The 22123-nt window shown below is 39.1% G+C and overlaps 1 protein-coding gene across 1 annotated transcript; it reads right to left on the bottom strand.

Moving 5' to 3' along the window:
- Positions 1-4199: 4199 nt before the first annotated feature.
- On the bottom strand, positions 4200-6231 carry pou4f4 (POU class 4 homeobox 4). Its single transcript, XM_084386240.1, has 2 exons — positions 5949-6231; positions 4200-5478 (listed from the first exon to the last, which is right to left on the bottom strand). Exons 1-2 carry the CDS (start codon positions 6066-6068, stop codon positions 4570-4572), a joined length of 1029 nt encoding a protein of 342 aa, XP_084242366.1. The 5' UTR covers positions 6069-6231; the 3' UTR covers positions 4200-4569.
- Between the last annotated feature and the right edge of the window lie 15892 nt (positions 6232-22123).

Raw genomic sequence — 22123 nt, 5'->3', positions numbered from 1 at the left:
AGCTGCTTCTGTCATTCATTAGGCTTGATTAAGAATACAAGATTCTTAATTACAACAGCCATGTTTTAATTCTTGTCGAATATGCATAATTCCAGTCTGTGATGTGGCGTGCTCGTGAGTGATCATATTACACAGTTATATGTATATATTTATTTTAATCCGCTGTTAAAGACAGCAAGTGTTACAAAGATTCCCTTGTTCACCTTGTCAGGATCAATTTGAGTTGCTCTCCCTTGCACCTTCATTTAGGACTTTTGCCTTTAGTTTCGCATGTTGGTTATTTTTAAGTACAAATCCACAATGATTGGCAGTCAAAAACCAGCTCAGACTTTAGGTTAGGCGCTTTCGTAAGCTTGCGGTTCTCTCAGTGTGAGAACTCTGATATCTTGAACGCTGTATTGGGCTTATATATTAACGTGCTTGATAAATATTGCATTGTACTGATTTAGAGCTTCCAGTGCCGGAGGTGTGATCTGACCGTAAAGCGCGCACACGCGGATCAAAACATAGGGAGCGCGCAACGCGGATGGAAACACTGAGGGAAGTTTATTTACCTCGCTCGAAATCGGCTGTAAGGCTGGGCTGAAATAAATGAAACGTTGCTGCAGTAATTCTCAAAAAAAAAAAAAAAAAAAAAAAAAAAAATCGCGATTACTACTCTCGACTGAGCCGGTCGAACGGGCCTTGTTGCTGCAATGTTTGTGAGGAAAGAGGGAGCCATAGTCATGTACCAGAGAGCTGATTCTCCAAGGCCCTCAGTCGAGCAGCACTCAAGACTCTGGCTTCATTAAAATTTTATACGCAGCGCTTGGCCAAGGTCTATTTATGAAAATGCGCTTTCCGCTCCATGGAAAACACAAGACTGTAAGGAACCATGGGGAGGAATGTAAATCTAAGAGCGGAATTATATACACTTACACATATTTTTCACTCCAGCTGCATTTTACAAAATAAAGTAACCAATGCCACAGTTAAAATATTGCCTCGCATTTGACGTCTATATGTTGCGTGGCTTCAACGGTTGATGAATTATGTAGATGATTTGGTGAGACTGAGAGATATGCAAATCCTCAATTGTGGGCACATTTGAGCACGATAGGCTATACCAATTTGAGTATATTGTCTCGCATATTTCAAGATATTGATGCAAGAAACAACTGTAGCTAGCCAGTATGTTTCCTTTCACTATGGACAAACTGTGATTTGTGCTGATGAAAACACTTGGTAACACTTTATTTTACAGTGTCTTTGTAATGTTACATGTACTTACCATAGTAATAACAGTAAACTATGCATAATTACATGCAACTAACCTTCAACCAAATCCTATTCCTACATGCAGTTGCTTAATATTACTCAGTACTTAAATATATAATTACACTGTAACAACGACACGTTAAAAATAAAGTGTAACCCACATTTTAAGGTGTCCGTATTACAGTGTAATTGAGTAATAATAATGAACTAGCCTACATACTACCATAGGGTTAGGAGTAGGATGTGATTAAGGTTAGTTGTATGTAATTATGCACACCTTATTGTAATATAACATGTGTAACAAGGACACTAAAAATAAACAGTTACCCAATATTGTAGTTACAATCGCTCTCATGCACTATAATGCGTTTAAATATCTCAAATAAGTTTTGCACTGCCTTCAGTCTTTAAAGACATGGGGCGGAACGATTCTGATTTGCGTAACTTGTCTCTTGCCTTTTGTATTCAGCAGGAAACGAAAAAGAAACGATGACCTCCAGTATGTGAATTATTCAAATCAAACAATTGACGCACAGTGTCGTGGGAATAGGCTTTACCTCGTGCGTCTGTGAACTAACTTACTAAACCAAGCTTTATGGGATAAATTGTCTTTAGATAAGAATCTTTTTGCGTAGGTGTCTTATTATATAGATTAATCATTTAATATATACTCGAAATTTTCGTTTATATTTTTATTTATTTATAGTAGCCAATGCTTTTAATTTATTATGGTGCGTTCAAGTCATGTCGGAAAATCGCATTTACGAGTTGATCGCACGTGAACGCCCCCACAATGTTGTTAAATACGAGTGAAGCTCGGGGTTTTCTTTAAGTCCACGAGTTGGGGGCGTGTCAGTGAGAAACGTGGCGAAATACTTGTGTATGTAGGCTTATTTATTTGCACAAAAAATAATAAAAAATAAGCTAACCACCTGCACAAAACATGAATGTAATATGAACATGAGGCTATGTAACGATGAAGTTCACAGTCGCTTCATAAATTACCGGTAATTAAAAACATCAAAAAGCAAAACACACTTGATGCACATTTTTGTTCTTCATTTTAGAGATAGAGTTTAAAAACCATGCCATTTTTGTGTGTGCAAGTATACCGACATCTTGCTCCGACTTCCCAAATCGACAAATACGACTTCCCAACTCGTAAATGAACTTCGCAGGAGTACATGAACGCACCATTAGTTATGTGTGTGTGTGTGTGTGTGTGTGTGTGTGTGTGTGTGTCGTGTGCCTGTCTGTTGTTATTATAATATAATATTTTCTATATGACAAATAATTAAAAAGTATTTGGTTGTTCTTCGCCATACTTTTTGTTTAAGACTGATTCGGACTGACTGATTTTTTCAAAAAAAAACAAAAAAAAAAACCTTTGTGTAGGAATTCAATTCCTGTTTATTTGAGGATAATGAATGAGTTTAGGCTACTGAACTCCACGGGGGAAAGGACGACAACTCTTGTTGTACATCCGTTCAGCAATAGGATATCTTCCTCTTAACAAACACTTCCAAAATCGATAGTATCATAACACTTCATATTTATTATTCATAAATAACTAGATTTACGGACTCGAAACCACCTGCTGAACACCAAAGAGAGTCCGAACTTGACAACTCCTAAAATAAGCGAACTTGTTTTCCTCTTACACTGACCAATTTAATAGCGTAACGTGTTATAGCCTAAAAGAAACACATTCGGAATTTCCTCATACATAAATGATGGATTTAATCGGGCTTGTAGAAATTTATATGAACGTGATTTGTTTTTGTTTTTTTTAATTCATTTAATCTGTTCGGCTAACATTGAGGATAAACTATAGGAACCTCGCCATATTTGAGGAAACTACAGACATTTCACTGTTAAAATGAGTTTATTCGTTCGTTATTAATGCGACATAATCGACTGCTTACTTAAACTTGCTCTTGATAATACACACCAAATAATCGCGTGTTTATGAGGCATAATGACAGCAACAACTGAAACGATAATAATAATAATCATCATGAAGGTCGGAGATTTTGATTTCAAATATGCCTGCAGTTATTAAGGGACGAAAAAAGCTTAGTAGGCTTCATTGCATGTGTGTCCTCTTATTTAGAGAACGGTATAACTAATAATTAGTGTTATACTAAGCACAATAAATAAAGAAGACTCAACAATAAAGCAAGTTCAGGGTCATAAACACACTGCAGTAACAGAGGTAAGACGTGCATGGTTTATTGAAAATTCTGTCGCGTACACATACACAGTTAAGCACACTTTCACAAATGAACCATGTGTGGTATTCAAAATAAATTAAGCTCAAATAAATAAGTAAACGACAATATCAACGAAGTAGAAATATAAATAGGCAAAACAAATAAGAAAAATCGGAATCATATCTACAAAGTGCAATGAATCTCTGAAAATGTAATGTTCCCATCTACAAACTTAGTGTAATAATAATAATAATAATAATAATAATTTATATTTAGACGTACAGTAGAAGGGGGTAGTCACAAAATAATTATTAAATAATTTGATTGTCAAAGCATCGTTGAAGTGAAATTAGTTGCAACACACAACGCTTCGTGTTTTCTATCTAATTTTACCCAAAATGTGTCAAAACTGAAAAAATCTAGTTTTATGCCCTATTTCCAAAATGACCATGAATGTGTCAAGACGTCAGGAATCATGAGGTAGACACAGAAACGTATATTAAGGATGTCCGTGTGTACGTGCGTTCGCCTGTGCGTGTTCTCTCTTATTGCAATACATCAAAATGAATGGAATTTTCAAACGGTAAATGAAACACTTAACGCCTTGTAAACCATGCAAAGGATCACAGCAGAACCTTCATGAATTTCTTCAGGAGCATATAGAATAACACTAAGGTTTCTAGAATGGGACATCTTTTGCACAACAGCGTTTTTAGCTTTCTTTCTTTTCATCCTTAAAAAAACAGAATTTTGATGCGTTCTTCACACAAAGAGGTGCAGTGTATTCACAGATATGTACACAGATGAATATAAAAAGAGTTGTTTTGAGTTAAGAGAATAATCATTATTATTCAATTCTCGATTTTTGTACAATAATTGCAACGTTTAGTTGATGTTGGTTGTCCTCCCGTCTTCCAGACCGCGTTGTTCTTGACATAATGCCATGACAAACTTTTTGGGACAGTTTCTGTCTCTGGGATGTTGACGCCCAGCTCCCAATTCCTGCGTGGGACGCGTTTCGCCTCACCATTGAAGAGTTTTGTCGGCTCTGTTCACTTTTATTTAAATTTTAAGTTTATTTAAATGCGTTATTTCTGGCCTAGTGCGTAGCCGAAAACTTCATCCGTTTCTGCTTTTGCCTTTGATTACAAAACCACACGCGGACCACGTTTTTTTTCAGGTCCAGTTTCTCGGCGATGGCAGCGATTTTCTCCGACGACGGTCTCGGCTGGACGGCAAAGTAAGCCTCCAGCGATCGCTTCTCTGGAGCAGCGATCGAAGTGCGTTTTCTCTTTTTGTCCCCGCCGTTAAAAATCTCCGGTTTGGCCATTTTCTCTCTCTGCGCCCGTTCTGCCTCCTCTAACCACGCTTCCAGGATAGGCTTGAGGGCGACCATGTTATTGTGGGACAAAGTGAGAGACTCGAATCGACAGATAGTGCTCTGGCTCAGGCAGCCGACCCCGGGGATTTTAAGATTGGCTAACGCCGAACCCACGTCGGCCTGCGTGACCCCGAGTTTGATCCGCCTCTGCTTGAAGCGCTCGGCGAACGACTCGAGCTCCCGGGGATCAGGCTCGGAGTCTCCAACGCCGCCCAGAGAGGTGTGCGAGCCCAGGCTGTGGTGGTGCATGTTCATACTTTGCTGGTGGTGATGCTGCATGTGGTTAATTGCTGACATGTGTGAGTGCGGGTGGGAAGCGGTGGAGCAAACGTCAGAGCCCATGCCTCCGATGGAGATGCCTGGGGTGAGGTGGTCGAGCAGGTCGCCCTCCAGGCCCTGCGTCGGCTGGTGGTGGGGATGATGGTGGTGAGAGGTCAGCACTGACGGGTGATGAAGGTGCCCAGAAGAGGACGTGGGAGTGCAGGTCATGCTCGTCATGGTGGTCATGGTGTGGTAGGTGGCATCTGGCTTGAACGGATGACTCTTTTGAGCAATGTCCACCGCCGCCAGCGCCTCGGCTCTCTGGAGAAGGGTCTCGTCAAAGCCGGCAAAGATGTTACCCTGCAACTGCGTGACAGAGAGCAAGCATTGTATCAATGGCAAATTCAGTTTTAAGTTTATATATATATTTTTTTTTTTAAGAAAACTTAACAACCAGATTATGCAACCTGCATTTGTTTATTTATTTTGGTAAACAATGTTATAAAAAGTTTATGGGACCAAATTGGGTCACTTTTAGAAAATCATCTAAAGCGGCATTCAAATGGATATTCAATTAAACGCCAATTTCCAAGTGCTGCTCTAATTTCTAAAGTGCTCATTTCTAAAGTGCCGTAACAACTTATATGATTCTATGTTTAAAAATAAACGCAGTAAAATAAATGTTGCTAAAAGTGCAAGATTTATTTAGGCGACAAGCCACCCGAAACCGATGCACTTCGATTTTTTGTCACGCGGAGAAAAGTTTAGACCACTTATAATGCAAATGACTACGGTGATCATGAATCGCAAACATCAGAATAAAATATTAAACTTACCGAGGGCGTGGGCAAACATGCTCGCCGGATAGCTTCAGAGCTGGAATGTAGAGGTGTGTATTTAGGCTCGTGCAAAATCGGATGCATACTAAACGGCTGTTTGCTATTCATGGACATCATTTTGGCAGAGGTGTGAGGGGGTCGCTTCTCGTCTTCCTCGTTTATCTCCGGTTTACCCCAGTACAGTGTCTAATCTGGATGATAAAAACTGAAAAGGTATGCCTGAGAAAGTCTTCCTTTCTGGCTGAGCAGTAGCCAGGCGCGAGCTGTCAATGTCTGTGACACAGTAGGAATTTACGCAGGCACCTAAAATATAACGCTGTCTCCTTTAGCCCCGCCCAGATAGGTACAGGTCCCGCCCAACTACTATTACAGTACCCTCAACTGTTATTGGTAAGTTTGGGATGTGAACACGCCTCCGGGGTTTTTGGTCCCATTCCCCATCATGTGCGCTGGAGCAAAGAAGGCGTGGCTCTGGCTTTGAGACTCTCATGGTGTGTTTTCATTGGTGCTGTGATTTTGACAGGTCGCCCTAGATTGGTTGTTGTGAACACTGCGATCTTTATGTTCACATGCTCGTGGTTTAAATATCTGTCACCATATCTATGCATTGTTATGATCCTCATAAAACATACTTTAAAGATTCAAATAGAGATTCAAATGATTTGAAATAATAACGGTTAATTAGTAATAAAAAAAAAACATTTAACCCCTTTTTATACATTTTTATTATTACATTTTATCTTTTTTTTTTCTTTTTTTTTATGATCAGGGAACACAAACTAATGTCATTCTTAAATGCACTTTTTGTAGTTATTTTGGGGGGAAAAAAACACCTGCCAAATAAATAAATATAATTGGATTTGAAATACGAAACTCGAATTTTATCATATCATTTGTTTTTTTACCTTTAAACAATCGAATTAATGACTGAATATATACAAGTGCTAAATATTTCCCTTAATTACGATCAGTTTTGTTGTGTTGTGTGAAGCAAGTGATGTATTTTATTTATTTATTTATTTATTTTTCTTCATGTGGCCAGCCTTAACAATTTGGTACATGAATTAATTATTGTTCATTTACTTTGTGGTATGCACCACAATATGGATTCTCAAATAGAGCATAAATAGGCTGGGATGATAAGAGCCCATGTACAATTAAATATTGATAAAAAAAAACAAAGGTCAAACAAATGAGAGCAGTCAATCAAATACCTCAGTCTGACAAATGAAATGCTGGTACCACCATCCATTTGCATGAATGAATGATTGAATTAATTTCATAAACACTTTTTGTTAAATTGGTTGAAACTCTTTTCACGCCCTGATACTGTAGCAATCAATAACAGAAGTGGTCTAAATATAAAAAATGAAGTCTCAGAACCCCCAAAAATTCGTCCAATCATTGCATTCGGTCCAAATGCATTGATTGGATGTCTTATCTGCTTGTCAACCTATGTATTTAGACATCACACATCATCAAGGCGTTTCATGATGAGGCTATGCAGAGTTGTAGACAGACAGTCACAGAGTGCCGCAAACAAGCATAGCCCCATTTTGCAGGTCCTCCTGAACCAAAACTTATGCTGCTTTCATGCCATGTGGTAATTACCATAATTAAGAGATGGCAAAAAGTCTTGGTTCAGTGAATGGATCACATTACCCTTCATGCAGTGAAGCTGCTAAAATGGGAACTTCATTACTGGACCTTGACTGTTTGATCAGCACCTCTTCAAAGTGGGTTGTGTGTTGCACAGGTTTTGTAGTGCATGCAAGCTGCTCTGGATTGGCTTGTATAGAGCCTATATCTATCACTCTAATTGGTGCTGAAACCCCAGACATGGACAATAAAGTCCCACAATGGGAGAAGGAGTCTCTGCGAGTGTGACTCAGAAACCTGAGATGCAGACGCAGATAGCAACATCGTCCCCTCGTGCCTTGCTCTCCGGCAAGGCCTTGGCACCCGCTCATCAAATATGCATCAATGCTGCCATCTCTCCCCCAGCAACCACTGTCACTGGGGACTCCAAATGCTATGGGACGGACAGAGAGGCACAGCAAAAGTGACAGAACAGAGAGAGAGGCAGTCTGGAAAAGAGAAGAGGACTCAAAGAGTGAGCTTATACATGTAGATAGAGAGACAGACATGCATCCGAGATGATACACAAGCCATACTTGTTGAATTTATTGAGTCGTTCCCTCTTTTCACATCATTCCTGCTTTCTCTTTCAGACTGCCGACACGAAGTCACAGTCATTTTCCTGATGAGTTTTCTGCAAACAAGCCTGGGGAAGTGCTTGATTATTGCTAATGGAACATTTTCCTCAATGAATATTAATGCTGAAATGGGGAATTGGTGGTATTGGCTGTTAGGATTCCTTCTGCAGATGATAAGTTGAGGTGTTGATACTGTTATTTTCTGTCATCTATAGTTCACAGAAAACAGGAAAAGCGTCCATGTCATACTAACTACAAACTATGCAACCACATGTCGAGAGCTGTAGTTGCAACTAGACAATGCTGTTTGCGAATGTTCACTGGAACTATGGCTAACAACAGAATGTGTGACCATTGACTAATGATGCTTTTGGGAATGCACCTCTGTTGGACTAAATTGTGGATATTTGTGTTTCACAGTATAAATAAAAATGCGTTGTGGAATATACTGGACAGAATTCCATACTCAAGTCTCCAGACTTTAAATGAATGGTTCACCCAAAAATGAACATTCTGTCATTATTTACTCACCCTCATGTCATTCTTTCTTCTGCAGAAGACAAATGTTTCAAGAAAGGAAATCAGTAGGGTCCAAAACAACACTAAACCCAATGACTTTCAATGCATGGGGGAAATTATTATTATTATTTTGAAAAATTTTCTTTTGTGAAGAAAGAATTTCTAACCGGTTTGGAATGATGTGGGTGTGAGTAAATGATGACATAATTTTCATTTGGGGTGAACTACCACTTCACCTTTTATCCTTGCTTCTTGTCTTTACACTTTAAAATGGTTAATCTCATTTATTTATTTTTCTGCTGCCCCTGACTAATTGCTCAATTTTTACTGTACATCAACCATCTGAGTACAGCCAGACTTTTTGTTTGCGCAAATGCAATGGGAGTGTGGGTGTGATGCCAGAGCTCTAAAGAGAGAGTGAAAGCAAGACGTCAACACAAGTAAATATTTCTGGTACGTTAAGCAAATGGACATGAGCGCATGTACCTCGCATTTCCTTTTTCTCCTCACTTTCTTTTTTCCATTCTTGCCCCCTCAAGCCTCCCCCATTTCGTGATTGGTGAATTATTGATAGCGTGTAAAATCTAACATTGTAGATATGCGACCATTCACCAAATCAGCGGGTTCACACTGTGGGGCTGCCGAAGGGAAGGGGTGTCTAAGCACACACTTTAATGTAATTGCCTTTAGGGTTCCTGGTAAATATTTTATTGTCTGCCAGCACAAATTAAAGGTACAAAGTTACCGAAACGGGGTGATTCCTCACTCCGAAGCTCTGCAGAAGATGTCCTTGTGCTTGTCATTTGACTTGACTTTTTGGGTACTTGTCTTATAGTAAGTTTTATATTCAAAGGATCGTGCAAGATGCTCACTTGGGAAATAAAATAAAATAGAAGCAAGCATGCGCCTCGGAGAGCTGTGTGTGGTGGTTGTTGGGGTTTGCTGTTTGGTTCCATTCACTGAGGCTGAAAGAGCTCTTGATTTAAGTGATTTTGGTGGAAAGAAAAGAAAAAGAGGGGTGGGCGGGGGATGGGGGGGGGGGGGGGGGGCACTCGTACATTGCCAGTCCGAGAGGAAAGTAAGCAGAAAGATGGGAACAGGAAAACTTCATTACCTGATGGGGCAGTGGCCAAAAAGACATTAAAAATGAATGGCAGCCGACACAGATGGTAAGCTGACCTGGATGGGATGTGAAGCGTCGATGGGAAGATTTGTATTTTTCTGTTCCACACTTAGAGAACAAATTCTCAGGTCCAGGTTGTTTTTCTCCTCAGGGATTTCTGTCTGTTATCGCTGTTCTAAATTAAATGAAACTATTTACCCTTCGGCACTGATCCCTGTTTTTACTTTTGATTCCTTAAAGATACAATCAGTGTGTCTTGCTAACCTTTTTTAGGCCTTGTCAAGTTGTTTGGTGTAGTCGCTTTTCATGCCTTGTTTCGATCTCCTTTCCCCGATTTCTTTCTCGGAATCCCTCCTGTGTGCACATACTATGATCTACATAGTTTCCTTGGCACCCCGTAATTCTCTTTGCACCATTCCGCTGTTACCTGCCGTTCGCCGTCCAAACGGGATGGGCCGCACTAAGTCTGGATCAATAGATTAACTGAGTGGTTATGAATTATGCAGAAGAGCCCTACAGCAGTTGAACGTAAAGAGCTTGTGCTCTTGAATTGGCGTGTAAAAGCTAAGTACAGGCCTGTTTACTTGTTCCCCGGCATGCTGGGTGCTGTGCTTCAAGATCCCCCCCTTTAGCCAAGGCCCCTGGGACCTTAGTCAGGTAGAAACAATGTGATGGTATTGATGGGGATGACTTGAACTCAATTGGAAAAATGTTATAGGTTGGTTTGCTCTACCATGCATGTTGAAAGGCACGTAGAGAGTTTGCTCACAGTGTCTTGTCGCTCTCTTCTGAATCAAACCTCCGAGGACACAGCTACAGCAATAGCATTAGCTTAATATTCAACCGCGCATGTAATTTTACATTTGCATACAATCAAACTTGGTGTCACTCATGTTTTTTTGTGTGTTCTACAGCAGTAAAACAAAGGAGGGAAAAGAATAAACAAGCAAAATGCTGTAAATATGATAGTGAAGGCATATTCATGATATGTAAATCTCAGTGTAGTTTTAGAGCAGTACAAAGAAAGAAAAGGATCTTTTTATGCGTACCAGGAACTGTTTTCCAGAAGACAAGTGTGGCATATTGAGACAGATGCGTTGTGTGACTTTTACATAACCGTCAGCCGCTCGTTCAGTGCCAAATAAGAAGCTATGAAAAGAGGAAGAAGGCCCAAAGCTGAAACATTTGTCTTGGATCTCCTTTCTTCTTTATTTATTAAAATATTAATGTCTTTGCTTGAGGCCAAGTGTGTTTATGCATGCCGCTCAGAGCGTTGACCGAAATGCCGACTGATGCTCTCTCATTGATTTTTTTTTTTTATTGTGGGTGTATCTGTCTAAGTAGAGGCTGCCAGTCACCCTACCACCCTCCCTGTTCTCCTGCTCCCTCTGCTTCAGCATGCGTTCCTCTAAGTCCTGGCCCCATTCCTCTGCTTCATCTGCCCTTATTAGACTCTTCAAATGGAGCTGCTGCTTTAACTCGGTGTGTCAGACACTTCAAAGGACGGCTGTGTTAATTGTTGGTTTGTTGGAGATGCTTGTAGCGGAGGGTGTGTAAGGGATGTTGCAGACATGCTGGAATCTTTATGATGTGAGCAATGAGCTGAGAAATGAGGAAATAGAGAGAGCAGAAAAGGGCAAATGAGCACTTTCTGGTGGATGCGAGATGACATATCCATTTGTGTATCTATGCATGTCATGTAATTTTCTCCCATTAGAGAAAGTATCACAGGATTCCCTTTATAAGTTTAGGGACTTTTTCCCGTCGTCTCAGGTCTTTTGGGGCAAGCATGCAAATTCTTCTTCTGTTTCTCACAAGTGTTTTACAGTATTGTAATACTACATGGTGTAAGTGTTTATCCAATACTTTAAAGACAAAGTTGTTCCATCAAAAAATCATTTGCTCAAAGATTGTAGGCCAAACTCTTGGGAAACTCAATGAATTATATTATGATTATAATATATGAAGAATGGCCAACAATGTTGTTGCTGATCCTAATCATGTCCTGAGTAATAAACTGCTACCATCAAACAGTAGATTTGGAAATCCATGATTTAATAAGGTGTGTTGAAGGACTTGTTTGTAAGGGCCCCAATATACTCACAGCGAAGATCTTTTTCGTTCTTCGTTTAGGGGTAAAACGAAGTTCGAAATGCGTGAGCAGTTGTTAGCTACTGTTAGCCAGAGGAGTAAAGTCCAGGGGTCAGAAAGTAAAAGTCCAGCCATATGTTTATTCCACCCATAAACTAAGCCAGCTGAACTCAGCAGCCACACACCTACATTTTACGTAATCGCCACAGAACAATAGCAGTACAAAGTTGTTTAGCAGCTGTAGCAAACTTTTCCAGAAGTTCCCTTTGGCAAGCTGTTTCGAACTCCCAAAAAAACTCCAAACGAAGTTCGTTTTGGCCTGATTTTGTTCGAAATGTCGTCACATCAGTTTGTCCTTCGATTTTGCTTGAAGTATATGAGATGTAGATGGTCCCTTTAGTAAAGCTGCTGTGATGCAAAACAAATTTGTGATGCAAAAAAACAAAAAAACAAAAAAAAAAACATATTGATTATTAAGATGTGAATTTAGGTCTTTGTAACCCTGACCCCTCTTGTACTTGACCTTTATGGTGTCTAGATGTATTTTGGCTTCTTTAGCAGACACATTCACTTCTCTACTGAATGGGAAGTTGATGCCTAATCGTCCTAGTCCGCTGAGTAGAGGTAATGGTATTGAGGGTCTTTGCAGGTGGCCTGGTGAGCAGCGCAACACCATGAGGAACATTGAAGAGCAGATTTTGAAAGCCTCTGGGGAACAGGGGGTGGGTTTGCATCGGGTAGGAGCGCTCGGGACCCCAGCTGGTGCAGGACGGGGTCCCATTGTGCTCCCCACCCTCCTCCTCGCAGTGCTAACAGGATTAGGCGACGGAGATCACCCTCTCCTCAAAACCCCAGGCTTTTCCTTGCATGTCCTGTCTGATCTGGGGTTTTAAGGGTCCCCTTGTCATGCTTTAATAAACCAGAAACCTCTCCCACAGGGAGACTTTTAGATTCAATCTTCAAGACTCCATCTGAAGCACAAGTTAACAGCACATATGTAGACGGCTTTTGGATGTTATGGCTCCTCAACATGGCCTGGCTTTCATTATTACAAATAACCATGCTGAAGAAACCAGATAAACCACATAAACCAGCCTAAGGTGGTTTGCTGATCTAAGCTGGCTTAAGATTCCAACCTGGGGTGCGTTTCACGTACAACGACGTAACTCGCTGCTTAACTACCATAGTACGATGCATAGCTGAAGAAATCTAGTAGCTAGTCAAGACTGTTTCCCGAAATCAAATTGTCGCAAAGTGGTCGTTCAACCACGTTGGTTAATGATGTCATGCACGTGCTGGAGTAATAACTTCTTTTAATTAATCTGTTTGAGATCGAATTAATGCTAGATGTTTTGCTATAAATTACGGATATGGCATCTGAGGACTATTCCAAATTCTTCTCAATTATTTTGCTTTATTTCCAGATTCAATCATAGGCTCGTTCTAACGTTCTTCAAAAACGGTGCTTTAAATCTTTTGACAAACTAAAAGACTTAAATGACATTTGTATGTATTCTAAATAAAAGAGACAGATTGTACTGAATGTCAGCTTTCTCATTTTGCTCAAGATAAGGATTTATTGAATCCACATGTCATGAAAACAAGAAACTATGCTTCTAACCACAGGTCGAGAGCTGTCGTTCCAACCACACAACTTTGCTATGCTGCTTGCGAATGTTCATTAGAACGATGGTTTCAGGAAACGCCGACTTGTTGAACTATGCTGATAACGACAGAACTTGCGACCATAGTTGGCTAACGGTGCTTTCTGTAAATTCTAAGTCTAAAACTAGCCTAACCAAACTAGGAGAACAACAAAGACCAGAAAACGAGTTTAATCTTAGAATGCATTATCCAAAAAACCTACATGAATGCATAAAATGGGTCAAAACTTTTTCTTTTTTTTTACACGAAACTGACATAAACCATAATTTTGAGTAATTCATTTATTTACAAAGATGTGGGGTAGTGATAAAGAAGTGTTCTTTTTTTCTGAACCTTTGACAAATAAGCATGTCAAGAAATTGAATTATGTTATAGAAAAAACACACATCTGAAAACCATACTCTATCGGGTCAGTTTGATCCTTTATGCATCCTAAGATTAAGATGTCATTGTCAGCATGAAATAAAAACTTCTCCAAGGCTCCAAGGTTGGTGCACACTTGTCTTCATGAATTGAAAGGAAAATGGATGCACACGGGTGTCCTGACCTTCTTTTCCAAGACCCTCCCCTGTGGACTTGAGCCTGACTTTATGATGAATCCCAAGCAGTCTGGCATTCATGTCACCACAGTACAAAAACTCCCCATATCACTTTCTCACACCAGATACCACACACGTTCTAGAGGTTCCTTCAGCTTTCACCCTTTAACCTCAACCCACACCCAACACATGCTGAGGTTGGCAGCATTCACCTTTAGTCTGTCTTTTTTTTTTTTTTTTTTTACTCTGTTTTTAACCTATTCTTGATATTAGAGTGAACAGGTCCGGTGTAAATGCAGCAGTAGTCCTGATGGAGGCACAGCGCTCGTACCTGACAGTGCAGCAGGACACCGCTCTCATTACCACAACAATGAAATAATTATGAATGCCGCAGCGAGACTTCATCAGAGGAATATCTATTGTATTATTTATTCAGTCCCCTGGTTCAGGGAGAACACATATAAACTTCCAGCCATGCTCTACCCCAAGCACACACTCTCTTGTCTGCCTTTCAAAGCGGTGGCTTGCTCCTGCCCCTGTTTTATACTTCATTTCTCCAGGCCCTGGGATGATTTGCTTGGACATTGCCTCCGATATGTGTTCATGGCTGACCCTAACCGTCTCAAAGGACTATTACAATCTGCACAGTGCCAGTTGGAGGATGTTCATTCATCAGTAAGTGGTCAATACTCTGATGGGTTCATGGCTACAAGCGATTACTCAACGTGGAACCAGCTGCCTTCGGATGGAAGGCCAAAGCACAGGCCCAGTCCATCCACGAAGGGCGATGCCTGGAGAATCGGCTCTATTGAAGATAACACTGCAGCAAGACCAGCCACGCGAACACACAAAACAGGTGAGCGCTGTCTTCTAGCTTGCCGGAAGGGTTTGACTGATGTCTCTCATCTTGCATTTGGTGAACTTTTTAACTCGGGCAACAAATGCGTGTGGGGTACGTTCATGCCCCTGTGTTTTTCTGCTCCTGTGTCCGTCCTTTGCAGTGAGGTTGCACGATGGTTGTGAGAGAGCAACACAGCATCATAAATAATGCAGCGCCTGCCTGGCAACGCCATTGCTGGTGCTTGGCAACTTATAAAATGCCGTAGCGTTGTGGGGAAAGTGGATGCAGTGGGCGGAGTCCTGCAGGTGCTCGGCTCCTCTTTCTCATCTTTCTCATCCGTTCATCCGATCCCGGCTTGGGAGATTGCTAGTGTACCAAGCAGATGCACCTCCTGCTCACTCAGCTGAAACAGAGGAGGCCTTTGTTACTTTGCACTATAATACGTCACATATCAATACGTCGACGACACACTCCTCTCAGCCCGCAATGAAAATTACAATTTTTTATGGCTTTTTATCATATAGTAATGAATGCACATATGATTCAAATTGGAAATTTCTAATGTCTTGTGCAGTGCATACACTTACAGAGGCCTGGTAAAAGATTCAGTTGTATTACATACAGAGATAAAGTGAGAAAAACAGTCGATATAGAGATATTTTTTGGACATTGAAGATTGGCACATGCCAAGCAAATGTTGCCTGTGCATTATGAATCATGGTCATAATAATTGTAATTGTAAAAATGAAAAGATGAAATGAAAATATTTTCACTAATCTGATAAGTAATTATATTTTGAAGCCAATAAGTGATATATTGGCCAGTAATAGATATCATTTTTACACTTATCTTCAAAACCAAACATCTTGTGGAAATCTGCTTTCAATTTTTAAATCGATCTTTCAAGTTCAAGTTCTTTTATTTATATAGCACATTTTAAAACAGCCACAGGACTGACCAAAGTGCTGTATACAAAAGGCCACAGAAAAAGAAAAAAAATCTAAGTTATAAACATTTAAAGGACATAGTATAGATCCACAATAAAAATCCAACTATAAGAACACAAAAGACACCAGTTAAAAAGCCAAGGAGCCAAAAAAAAAATATATATTTTTTAAATTGACGGAGAATGCCAATCTAATCTCTAATCTCTATAAAAGAAGGGACTGAAAAAAGTTTTTGATTGTATATATAAGGATGCCGCGGTTCAGCTATAGCTGGGAGCTTGGTTTTTAAGGGATTTGTACACAAAAAATAGAATTTTAAAATCAATTCTAAATTGGATAGGCAGTTAGTGAAGAGCACTCAGAATGGTAGTCATGTGGCCGCTTTTCTGGCTTTTCTGGCAGTGGCATTCTGGACCAATTGAAGGTGAGCAATTTGGGACTCAGATGTACCACAGTTTAAGTAATCTAAACAGGTAGTAATACTGTAAATGCATGGACACCCATCACTAAAGTTTCATCGGTTAGAACGTGTTTAATTTTAGATAGTTGACTTTAAGAGTTATGTAACAAAGTTAGGCCTACCATGACCCTCTGAAACAAATAAATTATAAATAAACATAAATAAAGAATATAACAAAGAATACAGACACAAATGCCTGTGTGCCATAGATTTAAAAACATTTTCTTCTTTTTTTAATCAAACATTAATAAAAAAAATAGGTAGGCCAACCAGAAATATTTTTTTGGACCCCATAATCATTTGGTCATAATTTAATGCATCCAATATATCAGCTTAATTTTTGAAGCAATACTGATAAAATTAAAAATTCACATTGATTTTTCTGCCAAATGATTGGCGTGAATTTCGTGAAATAAAGTAAATGAAGATTATCTTTACATTTTTCTTTGCTCTCCTGAAGATAAACGACCAGTAAAAACTTCACAGACTCAAGCATACATTTATGTTTGCATATGTGACTCTTGGAATTGAATCAGCTCAGTGATGTGTGACATAGTTCCTTTTTGATGGCGCTCAGATACTCTGGATTTCAGTTAGTGCGCATATCTGTGGTATCGTGGTGTGTTTTCAACAAGTGTGGTTCAACCGTTTGTCTGTATTGGAAATACTGGGTGTCCTATACCCTCCGGCCTTGGGCCTGGCCCTCGCACTCTGGTCCGTTTTCAGGAAACATCGGCCCGTCGGGCTAAGGTGTGCAGCTGAAAGATTAATAACTTACCACCTTCTCTGATTTGTTCATGTAAATTATTAACCATCACCTCATTATCAATTATTTAAATATCAGACTTTGTTCTTTTTTCCCATGCTCTCATTCACAGAAAGAATTGCAGTCCTTTTCTCTGTTTTGGACACATTTTTCTCAGTGGCTCGTGAGAAGTGGGGTTAACATGTCTATAGTTCTGTTCCATCGTTTCTGTCTCCTAAAACATGGTTAATACTTCATGATGAGACAGCGGATATGGTAACAGGGTAAGCAATGCTCTCAGAAATATGCCACTGTTCAACGGCTTGATGAATCCCAGCACAATATCCACAGAAAGTGCTGATGCAAGCATTTATCATGGAGAACATTACTTAACATAACTTTGCAATCAACTTATTCTGAAATTCTTCAAAATAAAAGTTAATGATTTGAATTAAAAAATGAAAAAGTACCATATTATTTTATGATTTATTTAAATCTATTTAAGCCTCTGTTAATTAATGTTTTCCTAAAATTTGAATTTATAAATTAATACAATTATTACATAATTTGATAAATCGAATAGATTAGATTAGCAATAATAGGCTATTGATATAAAATGATTATAAATATTTTTAAACTACTTATACCAATATATAATAATATAATCATAAAGTAGTTATTTAAATAATAATTTCTGAAATAAACATAAAATAATTAATAAAAATGTGATTCAGTGTCAATTTCAGGAATTGAATACAAATGCCAGTCAGAATTTCTAGAGACTGACTGCACCTTTGTGTGATTCCATATTTGTTGATAGTAATTAATGTGATTGCCATGTAGCTGAATTCATAAAAATGATTATGAAGGAATAAGCAATTAGAGGTGGAATGAGTTACAATGTGTGTGTGTGTGTGTGTGTGTGTGTGTGTGTGTGTGTGTGTGTGTGTGTGTGTGTGTGTGTGTGTGTGTGTGTGTGTGTGTGTGTGTGTGTGTGTGTGTGTGTGTGTGTGTGTGTGCGCGCGCACAAATTTTGACCTTGTGGAGAATTAATTTTTTTTGGTCCCCATGATGAAACAAGCTTATAAATCATGCAGAATTATACTTTATCGAAAATAGCAGAAAGTTTTCTGTAATGGGTAGGTTTAGATGTAGGGTTGGTGTCGTGAGAGAGAATATACAGTTTGTACAGTATAAAAATCATTATGTCTATGGAAAGTGCCCATAAATCATGGAAACCCAACATACATGTTTTTGTGTACACATGCCTCATGTGAAATTACACAGAACAAGACGGGAAGTATGAATATCTCAGTGAAATCTTACTTACACATGTTTCAACACTGTATAACATTTGTCTATGTAAATTTGACTGAAAAATCCCAAAAAGTGTCGTACCTTCCACCAACTACCTGTTTGAAAGGTCAGAGGTCAGACATGTATGCCACCCTACCTGCTTTTCTCGTCATTTCCCAATGAGTTTCACCAGAGGCAAATAGCGCTCTGGTTCATCCCTGTCAAAATCAACAGCACTGTAATTCAATGTGCGCAGTTAACCGAGGCCGAACCTCTTCGCTCAGCGTTGCCGCCAATTTGATGTGTTTATGATGTCAAGAAGAAGCCTCATATATTTTGCATGACATTTGCTGTTTCCTGTGATGGTGCCTCTTAGGTGAAGACAGACACACGGAGGTATAACAAGCCACCACTTTTGCTCTCATTACGTCTCAGAGGCGAGATGGAGGGAGATAGAAGAAAAGAGAAGTTTAGCGGCACACCCAACTCTCTCTCTCTCTCTCTCTCTCCCTGCTCCTCTGCATTAAGAGCTGCCTGGGGGCATGCGAGCAGGGCTGGGGGGGGGGAGGGAGGGTCGGTTAAGAGCTGTCATTTAAATAAGCGTTTACAGAGAGAGGAAGAGAGCTGGGGGAGGAGTACAGAGTCATGGAAGGCAGAGAGAGAGAGAGAGCGAGGGGGAAGGGGTGGGGAACAGTCGCTTTAATGTGTCTCTGATCTCTCGCACCAGTCCACAGCTGCTGCAGCAGCAGGCCGTCCTGCTCGGCCATATGTTCCCTGCGCTGCTCCAATTATCCTCCCTGGAGCAAGGGCCCACTCACAGCCTGTGTGGCTGGCCCGCCAGGGTCGGCTACTGTTTCAGCACAGCTCTCACTGCTGTCACCGCGCTCGCACCCAGAGCGCCCCCTCCTCTCACGTGCCCACCAGCCCGACACACACACACACACACACACACACATCTCTATCTCTGTCTTTTCCTTTCTACCCCATCAGTGGCCTGTTGTATTGAACGTGGACTTTATTTTTGGCTTCGCCCCGTTTTAGAAACCAGGTAGACGCGAATAGGTTTTCAAAAGTTTACGTGAATATTAAAGGGATAGTTCGCCCAAAAATTTAGAACACACTGTAAAAAGTGATCAGTTGACTTAACTTAAAAAAAATTGTTAGGAATCCCGTTGCCTTAAAATTATTAAGTAATTAAACTTCATGCTTAATCGAAAAAATTAAGTAATGTAGAATCGTCAAGTTCACATAACTTAATTATTTAAATTAAGCATTACGTTTATTAATCATTTTTAATACAAAATTTGTTTTTAGTAAGTGAACTGAAGTCTTCCTATAGGTGTATATGACATTCTTCTCTCAGATGAATACAATCGGAGTTATATAATAAAAATGTCCTGGCTCTTCCAAGCTTTATAATGGCAGTGAATGGTTGTTTCTGTTTTGAAGTCCATAAAAGTGCATCCATCCATCATAAAAGTGCATCTATCCATCATAAAAGTGCATCTATCCATCATAAAAGTGCATCCATCCATCATAAAAGTGCATCCATTTATCATAAAAGTGCATCTATCCATCATAAAAGTGCATCCATCCATCATAAAAGTGCATCCATTTATCATAAAAGTGCATCTATCCATCATAAAAGTGCATCCATCCATCATAAAAGTGCATCCATCTATCATAAAAGTGCATCTATCCATCATAAAAGTGCATCCATCCATCATAAAAGTGCATCCATCCATCATAAAAGTGCATCCATCCATCATAAAAGTGCATCTATCCATCATAAAAGTGCATCCATCCATCATAAAAGTGCATCTATCCATCATAAAAGTGCTCCACACGTCTCCGAGGGGATTAATAAAGGCCTTCTGAAGCAAAACGATGAGTTTGAGTAAGAAAAATATTCATATGTTCATCATGTTATAAAGTAAAATTCTAGCTTCCGGCCAAACGAACATATGCAGTCTACTTATGCCTAAGTAGTGTAGTGTGTCATGGCGTAGCGTAAATATCAGCAGTACGTCGCATAATTCACATAAGTTGTGCTTTAGACTCAAGTCGAATCTGTATGTTCGTTTGGCCTGAAGCTAGTTATTTTACTTTTTTTAAAGTAGTTATTTAGTTATTTATTAAGTTTTAAATAAAGTTTGCTTCAGAAGGCCTTTATTAACCCCCTCGGAGCCGTGCGGAGCACTTTTACGATGGACAGATGCACTTTTATGATGGATAGATGCACTTTTATGATGGACAGATGCACTTTTATGGACTTCAAAACAGAAATGGACATTCACTGCCATTATAAAACTTGGAAGAGCCAGGACTTTTTTTAAAATATAACTATATAAAACAATGAGGGTGAGTAAAGCGTTGGCTAATTTTCATTTTTGGGTGAACTAACCCTTTAATGGGGGTAATTAAGTTGAAATATTATTAAAGTAAAAAAAGTTTGGTTATGTAGAAATCATCAGTTCACAGGTCTAAATTTGGCCAGATCAATACAGTCGCAGTTTGATTACTGTACGCACTCATATGTCGCTCATAACTCATTTGGCATTTTTCTGGCAAACACAGCAGGAGTTTTTATTAAAATGTCAACTCTGTTCTTTTCCATACGCAAACATTGGCTGTCGAGTTCAGTTGTATTTTTCTTAGATAATTAAATGAATTATAAATTAGGGTGGGATTTGAACCCAGGTCCCCCAGCATGCTGAACAACAAGTGCATGACTAACCTAACGCGTCGGTTGCTGACATAAAGAACTACTAGTTGTTAAAAAGTGTTTTTTTCTTTGGTCATGTCATATTTTGCCTAGGGCACCGAGTGAGCCAGAACTGCAACTGCAACCCCCTGTGAAAAAAAATAGATATGAGGATATTATGATTACTATTATCCATGTTGTTATAATAATATAGCATTATTATTATTATTATTATTATTATTATTATTATTACGGTAACACTTTACAACGAGGTTCATTAGTTAAGATTAATGAACTACATTAGTTAGCATGAACTAATAATGAACTACACTTATACAGCATTTATTAATCTTTGTTAATGTTAATTTCAACATTTACTAATACTTTATTACAATCTTGTTAACATTAGTTAATGCACTGTGAACTGACATGAACAAACAATGTATTGTTATCCTCATTACTTTTCTATTGTTTTAAAAATAATCATAGTTATCAGCATCATATTTACTATTTATTATTATTATTATTATTATCATCATAACCATTATTATCATTAGCATTATTATTTACCATTATCAATTTATAATATTTACCAATATTATTTATGTATCAATATTGCAAATATTAGTTGCAGTAGCATTATTAAACTCATTGTAATGTGCTGAACATAATTTGTTTATTTCACTGAAAGAATGCATTCATTGTCGGATTTACATGGCATTTTCTATGATGGAATGTTATTTTATATTTGGATAAAGCACATATTTACACAGTTTGATGCAAACCTCTGAAAGTGTTATATTAGCCTTTGCATGAAATAAAACCACAGGAAACTAAACTAATCAAGTAATGACCTGGGTTCATCAGGAGTTCAGCATCTAAAGAAAAGAAAAAAACGGAGCTAAAACCCTTCAGAAAGGCAGAACAGAAGCTTCTATGAGGAGTTTTCATTAAGGCCCCGTGCCTTTGATCGTCTCATTAGACAGAAGACGGATGGTGAAGCATGTTGACATATTCATTTTCATT

The sequence above is a fragment of the Rutilus rutilus genome, assembly GCF_951802725.1.
Source record: "Rutilus rutilus genome assembly, chromosome: 18".
Lineage (NCBI taxonomy): Eukaryota > Metazoa > Chordata > Actinopteri > Cypriniformes > Leuciscidae > Rutilus > Rutilus rutilus.
This window is presented reverse-complemented; position numbering and strand designations above follow the sequence as displayed.

Bases quoted from the DNA above. Each gene is read 5' to 3' on its own strand.
- pou4f4 (XM_084386240.1), bottom strand. From the start codon at position 6,068: ATGATGTCCATGAATAGCAAACAGCCGTTTAGTATGCATCCGATTTTG. The intron at 5,479-5,948 runs GTAAGTTTAATA...TCTGTCACGCAG, and splicing joins CATGTTTGCCCACGCCCTCG to TTGCAGGGTAACATCTTTGC.